The 16,360-nt window shown below is 33.7% G+C and overlaps 3 protein-coding genes across 4 annotated transcripts; 2 read left to right on the plus strand and 1 right to left on the minus strand.

The window, feature by feature from the left end:
- The first annotated feature begins 707 nt into the window (after positions 1-707).
- Positions 708-2,330, plus strand: LOC110228193 (mitochondrial protein import protein ZIM17). Its single transcript, XM_021024813.1, has 2 exons — positions 708-871; positions 1,672-2,330. Exons 1-2 carry the CDS (start codon positions 793-795, stop codon positions 2,172-2,174), a joined length of 582 nt encoding a protein of 193 aa, XP_020880472.1. The 5' UTR covers positions 708-792; the 3' UTR covers positions 2,175-2,330.
- Positions 2,283-5,725, minus strand: LOC9312340 (vacuolar amino acid transporter 1). Its single transcript, XM_021024811.1, has 12 exons — positions 5,391-5,725; positions 5,023-5,309; positions 4,421-4,635; positions 4,298-4,321; positions 3,808-3,988; positions 3,511-3,730; positions 3,283-3,418; positions 3,135-3,154; positions 2,877-3,022; positions 2,764-2,807; positions 2,595-2,657; positions 2,283-2,507 (listed from the first exon to the last, which is right to left on the minus strand). The coding sequence occupies exons 1-12, from the start codon at positions 5,573-5,575 to the stop codon at positions 2,409-2,411; spliced, it is 1,620 nt and encodes a 539-aa protein (XP_020880470.1). The 5' UTR covers positions 5,576-5,725; the 3' UTR covers positions 2,283-2,408.
- A 6,808-nt stretch (positions 5,726-12,533) lies between these two features.
- LOC9312341 (ras-related protein RABF1) lies at positions 12,534-15,484 on the plus strand. Of its 2 annotated transcripts, none has more exons than XM_021026628.1 (8): positions 12,534-12,726; positions 12,962-13,041; positions 13,517-13,600; positions 13,744-13,838; positions 13,935-14,040; positions 14,623-14,712; positions 14,822-14,908; positions 15,193-15,484. In XM_021026628.1, the coding sequence occupies exons 1-8, from the start codon at positions 12,702-12,704 to the stop codon at positions 15,205-15,207; spliced, it is 582 nt and encodes a 193-aa protein (XP_020882287.1). In that variant the 5' UTR covers positions 12,534-12,701; the 3' UTR covers positions 15,208-15,484. The 2 variants fall into 2 exon arrangements, with proteins under 2 accessions (XP_020882287.1, XP_002876273.1); XM_002876227.2 differs by having other exon boundaries at positions 15,211-15,484.
- The last annotated feature ends 876 nt before the right edge of the window (positions 15,485-16,360 follow it).

Here is a 16,360-nt window from a genome sequence, read left to right on the forward strand (position 1 = left end):
GGTCAGATAAAGTGGCCATCAACCTCATCATAAAGAAAGCTTTAACAACTTTGTGGTTCATGCGCATTTTTTGAAGCACATGATGATGATGAAAATGGGTTTCGCAGAAATCTATGGACGAGCTAATCTCTCGATTTCAAACTAACCTCATGTTCAAAACTAAGGTCTTAATCATCCTTCATATGAAAATACAAGGAAGCATCATCGTACACATTTCAACTCACTTATAACTTTTCGTTTCTAGTATTATGGGAGATAATTTGGGAACCAATATATATATATTTGAACCAAATTCTTGTCTTGCGGAATACGTATAAAGTACTGTGAAATGTCAAATTCTAATTATGAAGTGAATCTCTTAAAACTTAAATTGTTTCCTTATTCATCAAGCAAAATAAATTTCAATGATTTTAAAAATTTCCAAATGCTTTATAAATTTAATTTGTAGTCAAGACATTATTCTCCTGCTCCTGTTAAGATTTTTTTTTCTTTCTATATGAGATTTTAATTCACAAATTTCTTTTTATTTTTCCTCAAGTAAAATGTTTACATATCGGTATTAGAAAGAAAAAAAAAAAAGCAATTAAAAAGGTCGGTCTACTTGTGGCTCACTGGTTCGAAACCTAGGTTTAGATTTTTACTTGACCACAACGAAAACTAGTCTAATAAATAAACAAAAAGTTATGAGTTTTCTAGTTGACAAAAAAAAAAAAAAATTATTAGTTTTATTCTTTTGGATTCCAGAATTTGACGGAAAATAGAAGCGTCGAGTTCCTCTCCCTCAGGTTGTCAATGGCGGCTAGGTTACTTGCTTTGAGACGCGCTTTGTCTCTTTTCAGTAACCAACAACATCGAATTCCTTTGTCTCAAGGTTTCAACTTTGTCCTCTTTACGAAAATTAGAGTTTATGAAAATTCGGGCACCAGAGTTAAACTGGTGGCTTAATCTGTGTAATTTATACTTGCCTTGATGTTTCTTTTGATGAATTTGGTTGAGAATCATCTAAATTTGTGATTTTTATGTTTGATTTTACACTAGAAGTTGATTTTGTATAAATACGGAGGCTAGGTTATAGTTTTGGGGGAGATTTTGGTTTTAGGGTTGTTTTGGTACCTTTTAGGGATTTGGGGCATTAGTGATTGTTGAGTACTCGCATTCACATGTGTATCATCTAATATCTTCTTTGCTCTGTTACATTTTGGAGTTTGAGAAAGCTTACGAAACTTAAGTTACGAATGCTTATAAAAGTGCTTTGTCTTGAACATATGTATGCATTGAGCATTGGTTGTGAACATCGGCTTTTTAGCAAGACACTGGTTTAGTTAGCATGGATTAAGTTAGTGTTCCAATACCTGCATCTTTAGATCTAAACATTGTTTGTATTTCCTGTCTTTCTTCTTGAGTTTTAGCTCTTATGAAAGCACTCCATTTGTGAGTTGCGACCGCTCTTTTCTTGCTGCTATAAAAGCGTTAATCTATGCGTTCACCAATACGTTCATGTGTTGTGTTGTTTACATAATGAAACTCAAGTTTAAAATCTACTCTTTGATGCAAATATTGTCCTAGGAGGTTCCTATGTTGTCCTGTTATGGTACTGACTGTTTTCGCTGCGTGCAACTTCAACTACTGTTAAACTGATCTTTCTCGATTATCTTTTTTTTTTGTAAATAGTCTCAACAGAGCAGTTGTCGCTATCAAACTCACTCTTTGGCAGAAATCATGTGTATGGAAGATTATTTCAGAGACAATTATCTGTAATCCGTGAGGCAAATGAAGCTCCAGTAACCAATGTCTGCAAGTCTTCAAACTCTGCTACTGAAACGGCCAATGTTCCCTCCCCTGCGACGGCCTCTGAGGAAATGATGGTGAAGTACAAGTCCCAGTTAAAAATAAACCCGCGGCATGATTTCATGATGGTCTTCACTTGCAAGGTCTGTGATACAAGATCTATGAAGATGGCGAGCCGAGAATCATATGAAAACGGCGTTGTGATGGTACGATGTGGAGGGTGTGATAATCTTCATTTGATTGCCGACCGTCGTGGTTGGTTTGGAGAACCAGGAAGTGTGGAGGACTTTCTTGCTTCTCAAGGGGAAGAATTCAAGAGAGGATCCATGGATTCTCTTAACCTTACACCTGAAGATTTAGCTGGAGGAAAGATGTCTACTGAATAAAGAGAGCTCTTTTTTGCTTTTGCTACTTGACCATTATGGAACCGAACTTCACCTTATGTTCCAATATTATTATGTTTCTTGTAGATCACTGTTTGGTAATATTTCCAATGCTGAAGATGTTTGATACAATTATGTGTTTGCAATGTTCCATATGAATTGAGATGTTCTATTGATGTAGGACAAAAACCAAATCTCAAGAGAAACAAAATGAGTAGAACTCAAGATTGATCAGTTTTAGGTGTTCAACTTCTCAATGATCTCTGCAAGGGCTGAATATGTGCCAATGACTGAACATACTGCTCCTACTGTCATAATTAAGATACAGATCGTCACCTACAAACACACCACAGATCGTTACTTCGATTCAAATTTGAAGAATTTCGATTTTTGGTTTGGTTATCAGAAGTGACCAGGCCATACCTGAGTAGGGGTTACTTTTCGCCTTAAGATGCTTAAGAAACAAGCTGGCGGTAGTATCAGCGTCTGTGTGTCCAGAAAAATTTCAGGCTAAACAAATTCATCTATGAAATTGCAAAATATGAATTTGCTTTACATAACCAGAAAAAGATGAAACAAATATGTAACTTACAATGAGCATTGTCAAGAAGGATCCAATCAATGACATGACAAGACCTGCAAGAATTCTAAGTGTCAAAAGAAGTGACTTGTTTTTGTTCATGTATATTTTTCGAGTGTCCTTACCGAAGAAAGGAATCGCAAGACCAACGAGCAGAGTAGAGAAGGCTAATGCACTTCTAATGGCGATTGAGTAGAAACGTGATTTCCCATGGTTTGATGGTATTAACTCCTCAAGACTCATTGCAACCGGAGATAATGTCAAAGCATATGTGCTTTCTTTCTATTAAGGCCACACAATTTTCAGTTTCTATTTTGAATAAGCTATATGAAAAATTACAGAAATAAGTGAAAAGTCTCTGAATATTTCTTGAGAAAGGATATTTGGTAAATGGATTAACAACCTGCAAAAAAAGGCCAAAAAAAACTCTTAGATGACCTCACCAAGCTACCAAATCTAGTGTGTTTTGTCTACTTTCATGTAGTAAACAGAAATTAATAAGCAGAGGAAAGGTGAAATAACAAAACTTACTGTAGTCCACAAAGCAATCTTAGATGCAACCAAATCTTGAGGCAGGTTAAGAGTAAACTGTGATTCTGTTGATTCTCCAAACATGCTATATCCCATAACAGCCACACCCGCATACATCAGAGTGCAAATTCCAAAACTGTGAAAAACAAAAAAATTCGAAAACTTCAGAAAAAGATGAAAACGTAGAGGTTCCCTAAGATTGTGTAATGTCTTTATAATTAAGCTTACGATGCCAAGAGAACAGCAGGAAATTGAGATGGTTTGGCCATAGAAGTATATATATTTGGGAAAACACCATGTCCTGAGTAACAGTAACCATAGAGTCCTACAGAAACCGGTAATGTTGCGAGGTTTAGTGGAGTTCCTTTGCTGTGAATACCAACATCATCAACCAAACCAACCCAAAACAAGCACAAAACCACCAACACTGATGCAATCACCCCTCCAGCTGCAAAATTAAGGATAAGATTCATATATATGAAAAAGGAATCTTTAAAAGATCCCTCTAGATTGAATGTTTTATACCTGATATGTAACTTAGTACGCTGAGATCTCGAAGCCAAACGGTTGGGAGAACAGCGAGGGTGGTAAGCAGAGCAAATAGACGAGGCGCATCTAAGTGAAACCCTCCAATACTTAGACTAGCATTTGGAAACATTGATGAAAGATTATCACCTTCCAAAATTATGTATTCAACACTCATAGCCTGCATGCAAAATGAACATGTATTAAACTTTGTGTTACTTTATCATATAGGAACATTTAGTATTCCTCTTTAGACAAATATTCCAATGTGTGGTTGATGATTTTCAACATTTTTATTATACTTAAACCAGCTATTCCATATATGAAAAAGAGAGAGGGAAACACTATGGACCCTGGGCAAAGGTGTTGTCTACTCCACAAGTGGTCCATTGTTTTGACTTTTGACTTGAGATTCATTTAGAAAAATGTCTTTTGTCTTTATTTATATATTATAGAGCAAATTATTGAAGGAATTGCAAGTTGTACTTACATATAGCTCCATATAGAGTATTACCTGCAATCAAAAGAAAGATAATTGTAAACTATTGTCATAAGTGATATCTAATAAACCTCAAATTTACAATGTATTGATGAGTAAAATTTTGTTACTTACAGAGACCAGGATGCGGCCGGTGGAACCAAAAGCGGCATGGCCAATATCAGGATAGGTCTGGACATCGGGGTGGCTATCGAGGCAGTACCGCAAAAGCAAACCGGTGTAAAAACAAAGAATACCAAATGCAAAGAGAATGATAAGTCCCAACCATCCTCCTTCCTTCACAGCATATGGTGTTGACAATATTCCAACCCCACATAAAACATTCACTCCTGCACATGTATGTCATCACTCAAAGAATTTTAACTAATTAAGGTTTGACATTGTGTCAGTGAACAGAGAAAACCTGTCAGATTTTTTTCTGTTCACTATATATTGTCTCTAGTAGATAACTTTTGTTTAAAGAAAGACTCAACTGTTTTGTTTTTTTGCCGGACAAAGTGTAAGAATAGTTTTGGTGTTTCAAATGTATTAACTAATGTGTTAGATCTCATCATATTCAATTAGTCTAACTTCAAGTGATCACTTTGGAATAAAATAAAAAGTTAAGGACATTTTTTTCATATTTTCCTATGCGCTGATCAAAACTTGCAATGGTAACAAAAAATAATCTGCTAGTGACATCATTAACATAACCAAGTAGCTGTGATGAAACTCACCATTAAGAACAGCCTGTCCAAACGAGCTATCATTGGAGATTGCCATTTCATGAGACACCATGGATGATGGTTTCAACGGAAGCAGGGAATGAGAGCTATGCTTATGCTTTGGTGCTTCTTCATCTACTAGGAGGGGTTTTGTAACACATGGTAATGATTCTGGAGTATGTCTTCTTGTCAGTGTCGAAGACAAGAAAGAGCTTCCTACTCTCGACATTGAAGAATTAGCAAGAAAACCCAAATTTGGTGATGGTATTGGTACACTTCCAAACATATCAATCGATTGCCTGAAATATTAACACGAGTAAAACACAAATAAAAAAGAAGCCAAATCAAAACGTTAGAAATTAGAGAATGATGATATATACCTATAACTCTTTGGCCATGCCGTTGAGTATGGGCTAGCTTTAGATAGATGTTGGTTTTGATTGTAAGCGTCAGAAGAATCAGAAAGTGTTCCATCGTCGTCTTCATCGTCTGACAAGTGTTTTCTCTCGTCATCTCCTTCATCACTCTCGATGTAGAGGCTCTGATCAGAAGCCGAGTGATTCATTTTCTCGCAATCCTTATCCGGTTTATGAATGCTATTAAGGTTTTAGAGAATCTTTAAATTACACAAGAAACAAACAAAACATTGATTCAGAGAAAGTAGGAGTCTAGGGGAGTGAAAGGGCAAACGAAAACCGGTCAAGGACAAGTATAGATGCAAAGAGCCGTTAAAACGTGAGTCATTCATGTATATCAGAGTTAACCATGGTTAGGTCAAGTGTGTAACTATAGTTCAATAAATCAAGGCATTATCCTTTTCTAACCTCATTGGATATGAGAAATAATGGAGATTTTGATATGTATTAAAAAAAACAAATCTATTAGTTTTAAATTTTGCAAATAATATAGTATATTATAAAAATAAACAATATATTCTCATTTTATTCTTTATATGAAAAGTGCAGAAATGGTAATGAAACAGAATTTCCCAATTTCCTCCAAAATAACTTATTTATAATAATAATGATAATTATATGAAACAATACATAGTATTACTAAGTATTGAAAAATAAATAAAACATTAGATTCTTATAAGATTTAGACATTCATATTTTAAGTCTTTTATGTCAAAAAAAAAAAAGGGATTTATGTTCAAGGAAATGCACATGTGTTATTCTAGAAACTAAATGTCATAGGAGATGTTTATCACCTCTTTAATCGGAGATGGAAGCTTGAATATGAACTATGAAGAATATTTTCTCAAAAAAAAAAAAAGTTGTCAGGTTTTCGAAACAAATTGTGTTGAGTTAGTCTTCGTGGTGCAATCTCTTAACGACGTGTTTTCTCCAACTTTTTCGATGAATTTAGCTTGTTACGAGTTAAAAGTCTTTTTTGTTTTTCCAAATATTTTGGCTTTCGTAATCTCCAAACCTATTGATTAGCTAAAACTTCTAGTTAAGTTCTGAAAATTTTGATGTAAATTTTTATCCTTTTGATTGGTAACCCAATCAAAGAGTAAATTTCTATTTAATGTGTGGTTAAGAAAAACAAAAAAATTGTGAAAGAAAACTCTATTGGCGAGGGAAGAACCACGTCCACATCACATGGTGTGTGTGGATCTGTTTTTTCTGATAATTTGGAATTTTGCTATGTTAGTATGGCAATGCATCAACCGCATCACGAAACCACAACTCAAGAACATGCCCACATTTTAATCTCTTTATATTCGCCGCTTCCAGCTATATAAATTATTCTCACATGCTTTCTTATTTCTTATGGTTATTTTGAATTATTTTTCAAGTAGATTTAGCATGTGCTTTTGAGATTATTTCACACTTGTGCATGATCTATGCTGGTTCATGGTTATCTGTGTTAATAGATGATAAGAATTAATAAAACCAAAAAAAAAGAAAAAAGAAGTTAATTGACATGCAAACAAACACCGATAACTATAGTGTCTTATTATTCATGAAGCTTCTTTGTATTATAGTGTCTGATTATTCGTTAGTAAATCTTAGGAATGTAAATAAGATAAAGACTTAACGGATTCAGGTCGTACGTAGACCTTAGTTTCGCCAAAAGATTTTTCAAAAAGTCTTTTTTTTTTTAAATATCAGCCCAACAAAGGCCCTAACTAACCATGGTTAATTCTTATCAGGATTCTTCCACCATTGTAACAAACTCAGAGCTTGAGCTCATGGCCGTTAGGTGAGAGAGAAAGAAGAAGGAGAAAGAATCTTGTATTTTTCATTAAATGTAAAATGTTGAATATTTATAGTAAAACTTATACACATTTAGAGTAAAATACTCGTTATACACCCCCGTAAACCTTTGAATCCTGACCAAGAGAAGGATTATAAAGGTTTGACAAAGACATACGTTTGAGTAAAGAGTGAAAAATCATGTTGTGTAAAGGCTTCGTCAGTATATCAGCTAACTGGTTCTCACTTGTAACATGAAGAAGCTTCAAATTGCCAAGCTTAATCTGATCTCTTGTGGTATGACAATCGATCTCTATGTGTTTCGTCCTTTCATGGAATACCGGGTTGGTAGCAATGTATATAGCTGATTTGTTGTCACAGAAGACCTTAGCAGTTGCAGTAACAGTCACACGAAAATCCTTTAACAATTGTTGAATCCACAAGATTTCTCTGGTAACATCAGCCAAGCTTGTGTATTCTGCCTCTGTACTACTTCTGCTTGCCACTTGTTGCTTCTTAGCCTTCCAAGAGATCAATGATGTGCCTAAGTAAACACATATTCCTGAGACTGATCTTCTACTATCAGGACAAGTCCCCCAATCCGCATCCGCAAAAGCATTTAAACACATATCAGTGTGTGCTGAGTAAAAAAGACCTTGTCCTGGACTTCCCTTAAGATATTTGAGAATCCTTTGAGCAGCTTGCATGTGTACATCAGTCGGAAACTGAATGAACTGGCTGAGAGTATGAACAGCATAGGTAATATCTGGCCTGGTGATCGTCAAATATAAGAGACGTCCAATAAGCTCTCTGTATGGTGTTGGTGAGACTAGAGGTATCCCAGTATCTTTACTCAGAGCAACATAAGGGTCCATAGGTACAGTACTGGGTTTACAGGCTAGTAGGCCTGCATCTTCTAGCAAATCCAGTGTATATTTACGCTGACACACTGAGATCCCTTTGGATGTTCTAGCTATCTCCAGTCCAAGAAAGAACCTAAGAGGGCCTAGATCTTTGATCTTGAAAGCTTTAGCTAGAACAGCTTTTAGCTCAGCTAAATCATCAGCATTGTTACTAGCAATAGCTATGTCATCCACATAGACTAATAATGCTATAAAACTTGTTGTAGTGAACTTCACAAACAGAGTAGTGTCTGATTTAGACTGAATAAACCCATCATCTCTGATACCATATTAGTAATGGGCCTAACTCAACACCCAAAAGCTAGCTCAAGGGAGGAGGTTTGCCTCATACTATATATATTGCCCAAGGATTTTATTTCTTTCCGATGTGGGACTCTAACACACACCCCTCACGCTCAGGACTGGACATCTGAAGCGTGAAGTTTGTGGGACTGGACATCCACGGATGGTAGCCCACTTTCGAGAAAGTTAAACCTTTGCTCTGATACCATATCAGGATTCTTCCACCATTGTAACAAACTCAGAGCTTGAGCTCATGGCCGTTAGGTGAGAGAGAAAGAAGAAGGAGAAAGAATCTTGTATTTTTCATTAAATGTAAAATGTGTACAATGTTGAGTATTTATAGTAAAACTTATACACATTTAGGGTCTAAATGGTAACCGAGGAATCTGGCTGAATTCAGCTGAATTGCTGAATCTGGCTGAATTTTTAGTGATTTTCAGCTGAATTTGGCTGAATTTTTACATTTTAAAATGGTAACTGTTGAATCTAGCTGAATTATTTTGTGATTTTTGGTACCATCTGTCAAAATAATTAAGACTTTAACTGAAAAAATATCATCAAATAATTATGAATATTAATAGAGTACCAAAGAAGATATCTAAATAAAATAAATAAAATCATCAAATGGTCTAATTAATTGTTATACTAATAAATAAATACTAAATTATCTAAACTTATTACAAATATAAATAATTTTTGAACTATTAAAAATAGGGGCTTTTGCAAAAATGCCACTTTTTTAATGCCATTTTTCAAAAATACTCCTTTTTTAAAACCTTATAAAAAATGTTCTTAAAAATATAAGATTTACCCAAATATGTATGTAATATTATTAAAACATACACAAACTACATTTCTATGTATCTAAAATCTTATAAATACTTTATAAATACCTTAAAATGCATTTTAAATACCTTTAAAATATCTTGTAAAACCTTTGAAAAACCTTAAAAATCCTTTAAAATAACTTGTAAAACCTTTTAAAACACCTTATTAAACCTTATAAATACTTGGATCGAGTCTTCAAGTAGTAGTTACAATCCATAAGTACCTTATAAACCTAATAAAACTTTATAAAATTTTTAAAAAGGGACATTTTTGAAAATGGACATCTAAAAAGGGCATTTTTGAAAAGGGGCACACCAAAAGGTGTATTTTTAACATTTTCCCTTAAAAATATGTAAATAATTAATGAAAGAAGCTTTGTCAAAGCATTATTGGAAGATTAATTTTAAAATTTAACATGATAATATAATAAGATTATATAATTGTGTTTTTTTTTTTAATTGTTATCTACTAGTTTAATAAATAATATGACCTCGAAAATTAAGAAAATTATTAAAAAAATCTATTTTAAATAATAATTTAGCATAGGTGTGAGTTGTTTTTATGAAATTTTTAAAATTATTTTAAATTATCTAAAAATTAATAAAATTATCCAAAATCATCTATAGTTATCCGAACATGAATTCGCTTCTTGCCTATTTTATTAGTGGTTTTATGTATTTGAATTATTCATATATCGCATCTGTATAATCTGATTTATTTTAAAATATAAATTTGATGTGTAATTTTTGATAATCCAAAATATATCAATTCGATGTGTGTACACGTTATTATCCAAATTTTTACCAGAAATGACTGTATCTACATATCTGTTGGTATTAAAAAAAAACTGTTGAATCTGGCTGAATTCAGCTGAATTTAGTTTTATGCAAATGGTGACTGCGGAATTGCTGAATCGGGCTGAATCCAGCTGAATGTTTTTTTGATGTTACCATTTAGACTCTTAGAGTAAAATACTCGTTATAATTCTTTTCATTGATAAGTCGATGCCATCCTCTTTCCAGGCGCCAACCGATGAATTTGATTTTAAGGTCACGAAGTTTCAATCATTTGGATGCAAATTTGAAATAGAATTTCTTAAAAGATTTTTTCTCGAGCAAAATATCTCAAAAGCATACAATCAAAAGCTTGTAAGCGAGACATTGGGACACGTTGGCACTTGGCAGGACAACTCACTCATCTAACCGGTGAACGGACCAACATTAGACATGAGATTAAAATCTTTGACGTGTCATTATTATCCACATGGTCTTCTCTTATTGGTGTACATTGTTAGATCTCTCAGATTATGTAGTTGTAGTGCCAGTGAGAAGATCTAATTGCATGAGGTTAAGTTAACACGTGTCAACTTCTGCTTCGTTTAACAAGGATCAGCCTTTAGGATCCAATTAGGTGTACAATTAGATTCTCCCACTATTTTTCATTATCCACGTCGGACATAAAGAATTTTTTTTTGCAGTTATAATCTTTTTATTTTGACTTTATTACTCTCGAACAGTGTTCTAAAAAGCGGTCTAGGCGGTCGCCTAGGCCCCGACTAGGCGCTAGGTTCTCATGCGACGCCTAGATAACCGCCTTGACCGCCTAAAATTACATAGATCTTGTTTAATGTATTTTTTCAATTTCAACTAGAGTTTTATTTATATATATAGTTATAAATATTCATATATTGTTTAATATAAATATAAATAAATATTTTATCTAATTTTTATTTATAATTTCATAATTTTTAGTTTTATATAGATATTTTATATAACTTTTATATATAATATCATATTGATAATGTTTTATGTTATAAACGTCTAAACCGCCTAAAAAATCGTCTAGGCCCCGATTAGGCGTTCTAGGCGCTAGGCACTGGGTCACCGCCCGCTTAGCGCCTAGCGCTTTCTTGAACACTGCTCTCGAACAAAATATCAAGAAAAATATTTCGTAATTATATACGTATCCGATTCCAAGTAGTATATCCCCGTACAGACAAATTTCAATGATCTGTTAGCAAGTAAGTATGCTTGCACTAAACCATCTCTAGCTAATTTCAGGTTTTTTTTGTTAATGTAATCTGTCTGTTTTGTCAACTTTTAATGTAAATAGTTCTCTTAATTATTTGCTTAATTATGTCATTTTTTTCCTCTTTCCTCTAAAAAAACGAATATGATGAAATTGAATAATAGCGGAATTATGACTTGGAAAATCAAAGTTTGGAGAAGGTTTGGAGTAATGAGAAGCACGAGCATTATCAAAAAAGTGTTCTATGTGAGTTGTTCTATTTCAAAGCCGACCACGCAAGGATACACTTACGTAACTTTGATCAATACAAAGATCACAATCAAACACAGTCACATATATATAGAGCATATATCTTCCTCACAAGAACACAAGAAATTGTAGAGCAAAGGTTGATAGCTAAATTCAGTAAATGCCGAGCTACATTTCCTTCTTCATGTTACTCTTTCTGTTCCTTTTTTCTCCACTAACAAACTTTGTCTGTGCATCAAGACTGTTACTGGAATCCAATAATCCGGGCCACATGAGCATGAATACAATTCACACAAAAGGTAGCGAAGAAGGCGCATTTCACGGTGGAGCGATGACCGATTGTCTCCCAAAGGGATTTCGCTTCAACTCGGCTCCTAGCCGTTACATTAACAATCTTCCTTTAGATTCAACACTTTGTTCCACAACAGAGAAAGCCATTCCTAAGCCATAAAAGTAATGAAGACCCTACAATATCTCATGAATTTGTATGCATGTATTTGTATATTTCACCTATTTGTTTTTTTTTTTCTTCTCTATGCTTGGGTTATTTATTGAATAAAAACCATGTATTGTATTCTTTAATTAATTGTGTGTTTATTTGTGTATAATATTTAAGCAATGATATATATATATATATATAGATGAAAAAAAGAAGTAAATTTATATAAAAATGTTGTTTAGTGAATTAATCAACACAAAGAATTTTTTGCTAAATATGTGAAGTTTTCTCTTCACCACGGTTACACTAATTTTTTTTTTTTTTGACAGCAAAATAAAATCATCTATTTAAGCTAGAAACCGGCGGTTTTCTACGGGAGAAAAACCAGTCCGGAGTTGAGAAGCTTAAATAATTTTTTTTGGTAGGAAGGAGCTTAAATAATTTATTTATTAAAATCTTAGATATATGTTCATAAAAAAATATCCATATATCCCATAATTCTTTTGTTTGAAATTTGGTTAAAGGCTTCTTCATAAAGAACCTATAAAATAAAACTCGATAATCGTTGGTAAAAAGTCAAAGGAAAAGGAAGGTCGAAAATCATAGAATCGAAAGTTTTTTTATTTTTATTTGGCGATCGTTCTTCTTCTTCTTGAACTCGCTACCATCGACGCTCAAATCCTGAATACAATCTCTTCTCAGTTGTAATCTCATCAATTATCATCTATTCAGGGCTAAGCTATGGGATGTGCTACTTCTCTTCCAGGCAAGTTTCCTTTTTTTCTCTCTCAGTTTTGTTGAATTTGTTCTCGTTGTTCTTATCAAAATTGAGAATTTATAGAGACCCTCGAGAAGTTTCATCACCAATTTTCAGAAGGTGTAACCATCGGGGTTGAATTAGAAGCTTTTAAAAATTGGGGAATTTGATGAGTGATTAGGGTTTCCTTGTGAAGAATTGGAGAACCCGAATTGATTGTTGGAGATTATGTTTTGTGTAGCAGATAGGAACTCTGGAGCTTTAAGTGGTCTTAGCAATTCAGAGAATGCTGTTCCAGCTGATGCTAAAAATCTACGTGTGAAGGTTTGATTTTTTTTAGTTATTGTTTTTGCTCTCGTTTAAGAAATGTTGATCTCGTTGAGATTGATTTGTTTCTTCACTGATTCCTGTGATTCATCAATGGAAGATTGCAATTTTTATAGCTTATTAGAAAGTTCAAGCTTTTGTGATCTGTGGTCTTGCTTTATATTTGATTGTTCACATTTTAAACCACGCATGTTGTAAGATGTGATAAGCCTAGTGAAGCTTTTAGTGGAGCTTTTAAAGAAAAATACACTCTTCATAGAATGCTAGTAGCAAAACCTCAACTTTCTTCTTAATAATTGACGGTTTTGCTTTATCAAGTTACTTTTGAAACTCTTTTGCTACTGTTAAGGAGATGATTCCTTTTCTTTCACCTTTCTTCTTGTTGCTCAGCAGTATTATGCCAGGTGTAGTATAATTGGTTTCAACTTTGCGCAAGACTTACCTCTTAACGTTTGGATTCACTTGAATGCAGTTAGTTCTATTAGGAGATTCTGGTGTTGGTAAAAGCTGCATTGTCCTTCGATTTGTCCGTGGTCAGTTTGACGCTACATCTAAGGTAAGTAAAACCTTGTTAGCTAATTGTCTTTATTGATCATCTGACACTTTTTTTTAGAACACCATGCTCTGATATCTGACATGTGAATGACGATTAGGATACTTATCTGCCATTGAATCTCAAAACTAATAGTTATGTATCAGGTAACTGTTGGAGCCTCGTTCTTGTCCCAAACAATAGCATTGCAAGACTCTACCACAGTGAAGTTTGAAATATGGGATACAGCAGGACAAGAGAGGTATTAAACCCTTCATGCAGATTTGTATTGCTTATTTTATTAGAAAAACGCTTTGCATGCTTACTAAGACTTAATCTGCGTTCACTTGATTTTTAGGTATTCTGCTCTTGCACCACTATACTACCGTGGAGCTGGAGTTGCTGTTATTGTGTATGATATAACAAGTCCTGAATCGTTCAAGAAAGCTCAGTATTGGGTTAAGGTATGTTTTTCAGGGGGTTCAAAAGGTTCCATTTCGTTCATGTTCTTAGGATTCATTCAATAGCTTCCGAGCTATATCTGTAGCCAGAGAAAGTTTAAAACCATTTGATTCCTTGGACCCATAGGATCTAAATGGCTGAAAGCCTGAAACATTGACTTTCCCCAAGTCATATATCTGTCAAACATAAAAGAGTAGAACAACTCTACCAGTTTTAATTTTACCCAGCTGTATATAGCTCAAAAGGGACAAAAATTTCATGATATTCTGCTAGTCTCAATATTCTACTCTCACCCCTCCAACTTGGTAGCTATTTTGTTGTAATTAAAACAGGCATGACCACACTTTATGCAAAAAAGTGGATGTAGGAAACGAAGTATCTAAATATAACCCAGTTATTTTTACTCAAACATGTAAAAAATTAGGATACCGGAATGTGATTGTTCGCAACTTGTTGTCTTCTCTGACATTTTTGTCCCATTGATTTGCACACTGCGTTGGTACCATGAAACTATTTGGAACAACTCCATGTGGTAGAGATATCAACATTATTAAATGTTAGTGCTGTTGTTTTACCCCTGACAGGAACTGCAAAAGCATGGAAGCCCAGATATTGTTATGGCTCTGGTTGGTAACAAAGCTGATCTACATGAGAAAAGAGAAGTACCAACCGAGGTGAGTTTACGTAAACGTCTTCAACTAGATTCCGTAGAGCATTTTGTTGTGGCTCACTTGCACTGTCCTTGTTTCTTCAGTGGGTTTAACATTTTCAATTTCTTAACAGGATGGGATAGGGCTTGCAGAGAAAAACGGCATGTTCTTTATTGAGACGTCAGCCAAGACAGCCGATAACATAAATCAACTATTTGAGGTGTGCATTTCTTTCTTGCCTCTGGATTATGATCGATTGTCTTGTCCCCTGCATGTATTGAGCTCTTGTTATCCGTTTCTTTCATTGCTTTGGATTTGGAGGATGAAAGATGATAGGCAGTAATATGGAGCTAGATTTTGTTATCATTGTGTGTTTCATGTTGAAGTTAGAGAACCTGGTGATACAAACAATAGTCCTCCTCATGCTGTTTGTGAAGAATAATAGTTTTTTGATGTAGGAAAAAGGATTGATTTGAAGTAGATGAGATTATTAACTTGTTGTAGTGTACACATGTCTGATAGGAAATCGGCAAGAGGCTACCTCGTCCTGCTCCTTCGTCATGATTGGAGTGTTGAATCATCTCATCTTGAGGGAAGCAAAAAACCCCGTTTTCAGACTACTAATCTTTTTATACATTTAATGTAATGTTTTTAAAACAATATTTATCTATGTGTTAAGTGTGTTGTATAATGTGAAGATTTGAGTTTGAAACTGGGGAATATATTAAGAACCTCAAAAATGGAAACCCAAGTGATTAAGCAATGAATCAATCATAAAGTACATATTTGAGTCGGATTCATGTAACTCCGTCAGAAGTGGAGAAGAGTAAAGGTTACTTCAAAACATGATTCAATGCATATATAGTAGTTGTGGGTTGCAGCCATTCTACAAAAACCTAAATCAAGAACCATTTTATACAAAGCTTCGACTTTTGATGGTTTCAAATGCCAATAAAAAAATGTCTCTAAATTTTTGTATTGGTCAACCTTAATATCATAAATGTGTAGTTGAGGCAATAAATGAATATGAAATTAAATCCAGTGTTTAAATATAAAATTAAAAAGGGGAATTGGAGGCTATAACCAAAAAAAAAATTAAAATTAAGGGAATAACCATTCTAACCATGGACCATCAATATTCTTTGTATTTCATATAATAATGACATGTTTGTCCTTATTGCCATATTACATAGTGCTCCTTTCTCCTCTCTATTTTTTTTTTTTTTTTATTAATCCTCGCCTCTCTTTCTTTCTTTTTTCTAACGTAATATATATATATATATATATATATATATATATATATATATATATATATATATATATAATACAAACTATATGAGATCCGTAATGTAACTATCTTCTATATTACTACACCATCACTTATATATATATAATAATAATAATAATATAATATAAACTAATAATATAAACTATATGGAATCCATAATGTAATTATCTTCTATATTACTACACCATCACTTCTACAACCACCACCATTGCTACCTTCAATATCACCGCTCTTGTTTACGTAAGTTGTTTGGGTTGCCAATGTTTTATCTTATAGGGTTTAATATTTTTTTTTTTAAAATACGTTTAATTTGGTCGTTTGGGTTGTCTATGTTTTATCTCTTACAGTTATCGTCACTATTACCACCGTTATTGTCACCGGTAT

This window comes from Arabidopsis lyrata (assembly GCF_000004255.2).
Source record: "Arabidopsis lyrata subsp. lyrata unplaced genomic scaffold ARALYscaffold_5, whole genome shotgun sequence".
Lineage (NCBI taxonomy): Eukaryota > Viridiplantae > Streptophyta > Magnoliopsida > Brassicales > Brassicaceae > Arabidopsis > Arabidopsis lyrata.